Source organism: Suricata suricatta, chromosome 13 (assembly GCF_006229205.1).
Source record: "Suricata suricatta isolate VVHF042 chromosome 13, meerkat_22Aug2017_6uvM2_HiC, whole genome shotgun sequence".
In the NCBI taxonomy this organism is placed as follows: Eukaryota; Metazoa; Chordata; class Mammalia; order Carnivora; family Herpestidae; genus Suricata; species Suricata suricatta.
In genome coordinates this window covers 619,427-628,199 of record NC_043712.1, presented here as the reverse complement: position 1 = coordinate 628,199, position 8,773 = coordinate 619,427, and the positions used below count along the sequence as shown (strand labels likewise).

The following is an 8,773-nucleotide window of genomic DNA, read 5'->3' as shown; positions in this document are numbered from 1 at the left end:
GGCGCCGGGGGAGCGCGGCGGGGATGGGGCGCCGAGCCGGGCGGGCGCCGGGGCCTCGGCAATGTTCGCGGGGCTGCAGGACCTGGGCGTGGCCAACGGCGAAGACCTGAAGGAGACGCTGACGAACTGCACGGAGCCGCTCAAGGCCATCGAGCAGTTCCAGGTGGGCCCTGGCGGGGAGGCCGGCGTCCCGGCACGAGTCCTGCCGGAGGCGCGGGGGCGCGTGGGAAGTGGGCAGATGTCCGTTCCACGGATGGAGAGAGCGGGTGCCCTGAGCTGGTTCCGCCGACGGACCTCTGGTTGGGTTCCAGGGTTTGCAGTTATAACCAGGGCTGCCGGGAGGAACCTTCTTGGGTACTCAGGGCATCTGGGGTGCTGGCTAGGCGTGGCAGCGACCGAGGTTTCTGTTGTCGCCTCCCCGCGCCCCCAGCCCCAGTAAGCAAAATCGAGCCCCTCCCTGGGCCTGTTTCCTTAGACAGAGAATGGCGTGCTGCTGCCCTCCCTGCAGTCGGCCTTGCCTTTCTTGGACCTGCATGGGACACCTCGGCTCGAGTTCCACCAGTCCGTGTTTGATGAGCTTCGGGACAAGCTGCTGGAGCGCGTGTCCGCCATTGCCTCCGAAGGGAAGGCTGAGGAAAGGTAGGTGGGCGGGCGCCTGGTGCAGCCCCGTTCCCAGCCTTGTACCGGGGACCCCGCAGCAGTTAGCGTTCCGTTGGCTACACACCCCTCCTGGAAAGGGGGGCCTTTACTGGCGTGCTCCACCGCGGAGACCCATCCCCCTTATCTGTCCTCTGGCGACAAGTGGGCAGCTGCTCCGGACTTGGTCCTGTGCTGCTCCCTTAGTCACATGAGTCTTTCCAGGTACAAGAAACTGGAAGATCTTCTGGAAAAGAGCTTTTCTCTGGTGAAGATGCCGTCCCTGCAGCCAGTAGTGATGTGTGTCATGAAACATCTGCCCAAGGTAAAACCCGTGGGCCCCCATGCTCAGGGCCATTTCTAGGTGCTGTCCTTACTTGGGGACATCGAGCATGCGCTTCGTCAGGCTGGCACCTTAGCTCTGGGGAGCTCTCCTGAGCTGCCTGCCCAAACCGCGAGCAGCCCTGGGGCGTGTTCTCCATGCTGGATTTTCCCTGACAAGCCACACGGACACTGACGCCTGGTGTGTGAGTTGGGTTGCGGGACCCGTGGCGACTTGGCCAGAGTTGTTTGTATTCAGCCTGGGGCTTATATCTGCCGGGCCTCGGGTCCAGTCACAGGCACCCCCGTTGGTGGGGTTGCAGTGGTTTCAGCTGGGGGAGCTGAGGCCTCCTGACCTATCTTGAGGGGGATCCCTGGGGCACAGGCGCCGCTCACTGGTGGCCTCTATGGTCCTGTAGGTCCCGGAGAAGAAGCTGAAGCTGGTGATGGCTGACAAGGAGCTGTACCGCGCCTGCGCCGTGGAGGTGAAGCGGCAGATCTGGCAGGACAACCAGGCGCTGTTCGGGGACGAGGTGTCCCCGCTGCTGAAGCAGTACATCCTAGAGAAGGAGAGCGCGCTTTTCAGCACCGAGCTCTCTGTCCTGCACAACTTCTTCAGTCCTTCCCCGAAGACCAGGCGCCAGGGCGAGGTGAGGCAGGGGCGCCCGGACCCCCGTGTGCCCCGCCGCAGCGTGGGTTTTCGTTGTTCTGCCTCTGGGAGGGGCGGGCTTGTCTGGCTGGGGGTGGGCTAACATGGATCTCTCAGGTTCGATGTCCTTGGTGCTCGGAGTTGGCAGGCCTTCTGGTTAAGTTCATCGTGTTGTCTTTTGGCTCTGGGAAATTTTGTTTTTCTCCTTTTTTAAAAACATTTTTAATATTTTTAATTTGTTTAGAGAGGGAGACAGCGTGAGTGGAGGAGGGGCGGGAGAGGGGGAGTCAGACTGTGAAGCTGAAGCAGGTTCAAGCCTCTGAGCTGTCAGCACAGAGCCTGACGCAGGGCTTGAACCCACAAACAGTGAGATTGTGACCTGAGTTAAAGTTGGGTGCTCAGTCAACTGAGCCACCCAGGTACCCCTAAAGATTTTATTTGATCTTATTTTATTTTCTTCAAAAGATTTTATTTTTAAGTCATCTCTGAACCCAACGTGGGGCTCAAGCACACAACTCTAAGCTCAGGAGTCTCGTGCTATTCCAACCGAGCCAGCCAGGTGCCCCTCTTTTCTTTCTATGTTTGATTGGCTCATCACTTTGGCAAACGTAGCTTGAGTTCTGATTTCCTGCCATAGGTGCCTGCACCCCTCGCTGACTCTGGAGGTCAGGCTGTTTGCCAGGGGCACTTGCAGTCTGTAACGGAGCAGATGCACCACAGTAAATGTCGTGTGCTGGCGCCCGGAGCTCATGGGGTGGGCAAGGGCCGTGGGGACGCGAGGTCGCAGGGCAGGTTGGGGTCTGGGAGTGAGGAAGAAGAGCCAGGTTGGGGTGTGGGCGCAGGCTCTGCCTTCCCAGGCTGATGTGGCGGAGCCAGGAGCAAGCGGGTGAGTGGGGTGGTGAGCTCGGCGGGACTGGAGGCCACCATGGAGACTCGGCTTTTCCTGGTGTGGGGGGCGGGGGGGTGCCGTTGAAATTGCCTGGCCTGCTCCAGCGTGGTGGCTTGACAGAGGAGGGAGGTAATGCGGCCCCGGATCTGACGGAGCAGCGCGGGGGTGTCTCGTGGCTTCTCTGCCCAGCTTTCTCCCCTGGGGTTGTGTGTTCAGTGTGAAGTGGGACCTGACCTAATGCTTTCTCCCCAAACCTGGCCAGTGGTGCTACTTCCTGCCTGTGGCCTCTTGCTGCTCTTCACGTGCCCCTCCCGCCTGTGTGGCCTTCACCGCTGCAAGGCGAGGAGGCTGTAGCAGGTGTGTGTAACGCCCATGGTCCTCGGTCCTCGGGGTGTGGGTTGGCCACTAGGGCCATGGCTCTGTGCCCAGCCAGCCTGTGAGCCAGCAGCCTGTGCTTCGCTGCCTCCTGTTTGCCGCAAGGTGGGGCTGGGCTGGGCTGGGCTGTGCCCCGGGCAGGCACACGCCAGCTCTGGTTCACACCGGAGCTGCCCCTGGGCTGAGATGTGGGTTGTGCTCCAGGTCCGCTCTGCGCTTCAGGCCCCTGAAGCCTGCTGAAGAGGCCTTGCCGGGGCCCTCGAGGGTGCCTGGCCGGCACTCACTGCTTCTGTTTCTGCTCACCCCTGCGCTCACCGTGTCCAGCCTAGTGGCTGTTGAGGCCCCGTGGCGTCTGTTACCTCAGGTGGTCCTCTCTGCATCACACCATCAGAGCTAGAGGCCCGGCTCCTGTTCACGGTCACGTAGTGAGCCGTGTCTGGCCTGTTGGCAGAGGTGGCCAGAGACTTCGTGCGTGGGGTTTGGGCAGCAGAGGCGGCGGTCCCTGCCGAGGAAGGAGTGCAGGTGCTGGACATGGGAAACACAGGCGGCACCGCAGCCCCGGCAGGGCCACAGTGGCCAGCAGCCCTCATCCGGGCCCTCGTCTCCTGTGCCAGCTGATGGGCAGCTCCAGAAGCTGGAGGCCCAGGCCGATGGCCTTTCAGAGTCTGTGGGATCTGATGTGGGGTTCCTTTCCTTACAAACCACGGTTGCCACCGCCCGACACAGAGCTGGCGTCTTGTGACAGAGGAGACTCTGGGTACTGAGCACATAGAAAGGAGGAGTGTCGGGTTAGGGCGGTGCTGCCACTGGGGCTGTCGTGACGCCGAGGCGCGGGTCTCCTCCCCCAGGTGGTGCAGAAGCTGACGCAGATGGTGGGGAAGAACGTGAAGCTGTATGACATGGTGCTGCAGTTCCTGCGGACCCTCTTCCTGCGGACCCGCAATGTGCACTACTGCACGCTGCGGGCCGAGCTGCTCATGTCCCTGCATGAGCTGGACGTCGGGGACATCTGCTCTGTGGACCCCTGCCACAAGGTGCTGGCCCCCCCTGCCCACCCCCCGCTCCCCCCCACCGCCGGCTGCGTGCCAGCCCCTGTACCATCCCCGCCACCCAGGCTTCGTGGCACCTGAGTCAGAGCCAGCTGCCCCGTGTCTCCCGTATTCACCTGCTGTTTCCTCCTCTGGTCTTTCCTGGGCCGCTGTCCCTCCCCTGCACCAGAGCCCGGAGGGGCTGCTTGTGTGCTCCAAGAATGGGGCTTTCTGTGCCACTGTCGTCTCCTGCACAGATGCGTGTGGCCTGAGGTAGCGTCACATCTGGGGGGCTGTGCGGCGGCGGGGTCTGAGACAGCGGCCCCCACCCCCGCAGTGGGGGCTGTCAGAGAGGCCCCTTGAGAACAGAGCACCCACACTGCCTGCTCTGGGCACCGCCTGGCCCGCTTCGTATGTGGGGCCTCTGCAGTGTCCTGGGCCCGGACCCCGTGGGGCTTGGGGTGGTGGCTGCACCTGAGCGGTGGCCACGGTCTCTGACCACGTCCTGGCTGTGCTTCCTCCTCGCAGTTTACCTGGTGCCTGGACGCCTGCATTCGCGAGCGGTTCGTGGACAGCAAGAGGGCCCGCGAGCTGCAGGGATTTCTTGATGGGGTGAAGAAGGGGCAGGAGCAGGTCCTGGGGTAAGGGTCGGCCTCCTGCCGGAGCCCCCAGCCCCCGGGGCCCCGTCCACAGGCATCCGGATGAGCAGCCCGGGTCCGCGGCTTAGTCCCATGTGTTTTAGAGCTGCCTGGCACGCAGGCGCACGGCTGAGACCCGGCGGGCGGGTGGTCGGCACCGTCCCGGGGCCGCTGCGCTGGCACGCCGGCTCCGTCGCGCGCCCTCTCTCGCGCGGCTCCTTCTCTCTGACTATCTCTGGGGGGCCCTGGCGAGCTTGTAGCCTCAGGACCAGGTCCTCAGAGCCAAAACGGGGGCCTGATTTAAAAGAAAAAAACTCTTAAAACCCTTCAGTGTTTTGAGTAAGTGAAGGATAGGTTATGAACAGCAAGTTTCTGTTCGGGCAAAGGGCGGGGGGACGGGGGCAGGAGGGCTCGTTCTGTGTGGAGCGGCCGTGCTCCCGGGACAGAGGCCAGCGCAGCCCGCCCGTGGCTGCACCGCGTTGACGCAGCGTGCTCGTCCTCACAGGGACTTGTCCATGATCCTGTGTGACCCCTTTGCCATCAACACCCTGTCGCTGAGCACCGTCAGGCACCTGCAGGAGCTGGTCGGCCAGGAGACCCTGCCCAGGGTGGGTGTAGTGGACGGGCGCATGCTGCCTCCGGGTGGATGTGTGGCTGGTCGGTGGCGGCCCCGTGAGAGCGTTCCTGGTGGTGGCGGGTGCGTGGGGGCTGTGAGCAAAGCCGACGTGTTTGGCCGCGGCACGAGGGCCCTGCTGGGCAGCGGGCGATTTCAGCGGGGAGGGAGCCTTGGGGGAGCACGCGCCGAGGGCTTGGTTTTCCCGCAGGACAGTCCCGATCTCCTGCTGCTGCTCAGGCTGCTGGCGCTGGGCCAGGGGGCGTGGGACATGATTGACAGCCAGGTCTTCAAGGAGCCCAAGATGGTAAGGGGACCAGGTGGGATAGTTTTCACGGCCTCCTCGAGAGGGTCTGTGGGGCCAAGGAAGGTCAGCGAGGCGGGGGTCTCGGGAGGCGGAAGGAGGGACAGGCCCGCAGGCTGATGCCTGGAAACGGGAAAGATGGATGCGAGGTAGGTGGGCGCGGGGCAGGGTCCATGCAGGGCAGAGGCGGGGCTGTGCCCCACTGCTCCTGGGCCTTCGTCTGGGTAGGAGGTGGAGCTCATCACCAGGTTCCTGCCCATGCTCATGGCCTTCGTGGTCGACGACCACACCTTCAACGTGGACCAGAAGCTGCCAGCGGAGGAGAAGGCCGCGGTCACGTATCCGAACACGCTCCCGGAGAGCTTCACCAAGTACGGGCTCGGGGGCACGGGCGGCGGGGGTGCGCCCGTGGAGGCCGAGCGGAGGGCGCCGCCCAGGGGTGACCTGTCCTGGGGGGCACAGGTTCCTGCAGGAGCACCGCATGGCCTGCGAGGTGGGGCTGTACTACGTGCTGCACGTCACCAAGCAGAGGAACAAGAACGCGCTCCTGCGCCTGCTGCCGGGGCTGGGTGAGTGTGCGGGCGCGTGCCCGTGCGTGCCGGGGCCGGGTGACTGTGCGCGTGCTCGCCCTCACCAGGCCCCGCGGGTCCTGCCCAGGTTCCGTGCCGGAGGGCCGCTGGCTGGCTGGCTCACTGCTCTGTCTTCTTGAGGTTGTTTTGGTGCAGGGGTGGGGGCAGGGGGGTTGGCAGTTTCACAGACCTTCGCCATTGTCCCCGTTTGTGAAAGCTTCCTTTTCACTGTGGTGGAAGAGCTTCCATAACTGGGTCCTAACTCGGGGGAAGGGGGCCCCTCAAGTCCGACGAGGGGTGAGAGAGCCCACCCAGACCGCCTGGCTGTGTGGGGCCGGTGAGCGGCTGCTTCACAGTAGGAAGAAGAGCAAGGGGCCTGAGTGGCTCCCTCCAGAGCACGCAGCAGGGGAGGCAAGGAGAAGGGTACTCGGAGCACCCGGCCGTGCCTGCTCGCACTGGCCCGGAGGCCGCTGCCGGCTCCCGTCTCGTCTGGGTCATTGAGGCTGCCTCGTGAAGGTCTTGCACGTTCCTTGCCAAGTGCGTGTCTCGGTCACTGGCGTGTTAGGTGGTGCACGTGTTACATGTTCCGTGTCGCCTTTAGAAAGGAAGTTGTCTGTGGGTCTTCATTTGTATCTAGTTTCCCCCTGCATGGACACCAGGAACTTACTTTCTTCTCGCTCCGGAAGCCAGAAGGGCGAAGTGAGTGTCCGGCGCTGCAGGCACGCTGTGCGCGGGACTGGCTCCTTCTGGACGCGTCTCCCGGCATCCTCCAGCTCCCAGGGGCCGCCGAGCCCTGGCTCCAACTGCGTCTTGGAGCGCACCCTTCCGGCCCCTCTGAGCCTGGCCCCTGCCTCCCGCCTCCCCGTGATGCCGTTGGGCCGGCTGCATCATGCGGGCCGCCTCCTGTCCTTGGGCATTTTGCCACGTGGGACGCGGACCCCCTGGTGTTCAGGAGGGGTGCGCTTGTTCCCCGTCATGGGTGGTGCTAGGAAGGGCAGAGGTCAGTTCTAAAAATGCCTTTCTGTTCACTTTTTAGCTTTTTCTCGGGGGTGGGGGGCTGATGACTTAAGTACGGAGCACAGCGTGGCGAGGCCCAGTGCCCCTCGCCTGCGCGCGTGGTGGCAGTGGCCTCGACGGAAGCCCGCGGGGACTTGACAGGCGTCTCTACTCGAGAACCGTGCTGCGGCTCCGTCTTGGTCCAAGTCCCGGCAGGGGCCACGGGTCTCTTGTTGTCACATGACATTTTTAGATGGCTGGTTTGTTCAAGTCGAGATTCAACTCAGCGTCTCCCCTCTACTCTCCTGTCCCCTTGCTGCCTTTCACGCGCCTCCCCGTCTGGAGGGTTCCGCAGGATCGGTTGGAACCAGGGTGTTTGTTTCCTATTAGGAACTTTGCCAGCGGTGTTCCCTGGGGTGGCGGCTGTGCCCTTCCCTGAGTGTCCTGCCACCTGCCCCCGGCCATGAGCTCAGCGGGGACTCTGGTCACCTGCGGCAGGAACCCAGCCCACGCCTCCGATGGTGCCCTGCTACCCCCACCCCCACGTTCAGCAGCGCCGTGGGCTCAGATAGCACTGTCGGCACTCTCTAGCGGCCCCGTGACACTCGTGTCCCCGTGCGTGTTCCACCTGGGACCTGCTGCCCTCCAGTGGGTCGCTGGCCTTGTTCGCTGCGCGCTATGCTATGTCTCTGGTTCAGTGACATACGTTGTAGTTCCCTTTGCTTGTTCTTTCAGTTTTTGGAGTCTGGCTTCAAAAAATACAAACGCATCCTTTTGTCGTGTCCTGGAGCCGTGGAGACGGCAGCCTGGTGGGAGTCACGGGGCCAGTGCTGAGGCACTTGTCCTGTGTCCTGTTCCTGGTCTGTTCAGTTTCTCTCCCTCCTCGAGTCCGCTTAATGCAGAGTCCCTCGGCCTTGGGGCAGACCCACGGGTGACGGCTCCCCCGCGCTCCCCACCCTGACCCTCAGCCGGTAGCCCTGCCTTAGTGCCGCGGTGCAGGCACCCGGCCGCCCCCGCCCCTTCCTCCTTGCTGCCCTGCAGCCTCCCCCCTGTTCACCCAGCCAGGGGCAGGGACGGCGGGCCTAGCAGAGCTGACCCCCCTGTGTTTCAGTGGAGACCTTCGGTGATCTGGCGTTTGGGGACATCTTCCTGCACCTGCTCATGGGGAACTTGGCGCTGCTGGCCGATGAGTTTGCCCTGGAGGACTTCTGCAGGAGCCTCTTCGACGGCTTCCTCCTCACGGCCTCACCCAGGTGCCACCCTCCGCCTAAACCATCCAGGGCTTGGAGCGCACCGTGGCACCCCCGGGCAGGCGGGGCGGGGGGGGGGGGGCGGCGTGGCGGGTGGCAGTCCGGGTCGCCCACAGCGCTGCCGTGGCCTCTTCCAGGAAGGAGAATGTGCAGCGACACATGCTTCGGCTCCTCATTCACCTGCACCACCGGGTGGCCCCGTCCAGGCTGGACGCCCTGCGGAAGGCGCTGGAGCCCACGGGCCAGGTGGGTGCCCCGCCCTCGGCCCGCACTGCCCCGCCCTCTCCCGAGCGGCCTGCCTGGAGCCCCGCACTTTCCCCCACAGAGCGGAGAGGCGGTGAAGGAGCTGTACTCTCAGCTTGGCGAGCGGCTGGAGCAGCTGGAGCAGCGGAAGGCCAGCCCGGCCCAGGCCGCAGAGACTCCGGCCCTGGACCTGCCGCTCCCCGCCGTGTCCGCCCCGGCCGGGCTCTGAGGCTCCGCCTGGGCCGGGCCCCCGGTGGGGTGC

At 64.3% G+C, this 8,773-nt stretch overlaps 1 protein-coding gene across 1 annotated transcript in view; it reads left to right on the top strand.

The window, feature by feature from the left end:
• The first annotated feature begins 6 nt into the window (after window positions 1-6).
• Window positions 7-8,773, top strand: part of NELFB (negative elongation factor complex member B) — a 9,595-nt gene continuing 828 nt past the window's right edge. The window contains exons 1-13 of the mRNA XM_029920393.1: window positions 7-163; window positions 476-639; window positions 862-961; window positions 1,377-1,607; window positions 3,719-3,904; window positions 4,427-4,539; window positions 5,042-5,144; window positions 5,361-5,456; window positions 5,682-5,824; window positions 5,916-6,022; window positions 8,130-8,271; window positions 8,406-8,514; window positions 8,594-8,741. Coding sequence (XP_029776253.1) covers window positions 62-163; window positions 476-639; window positions 862-961; window positions 1,377-1,607; window positions 3,719-3,904; window positions 4,427-4,539; window positions 5,042-5,144; window positions 5,361-5,456; window positions 5,682-5,824; window positions 5,916-6,022; window positions 8,130-8,271; window positions 8,406-8,514; window positions 8,594-8,740 — 1,743 coding nt within the window. The 5' untranslated portion in view covers window positions 7-61 and the 3' untranslated portion in view covers window position 8,741. The remainder of the gene's footprint in view (window positions 164-475; window positions 640-861; window positions 962-1,376; window positions 1,608-3,718; window positions 3,905-4,426; window positions 4,540-5,041; window positions 5,145-5,360; window positions 5,457-5,681; window positions 5,825-5,915; window positions 6,023-8,129; window positions 8,272-8,405; window positions 8,515-8,593; window positions 8,742-8,773) is intronic.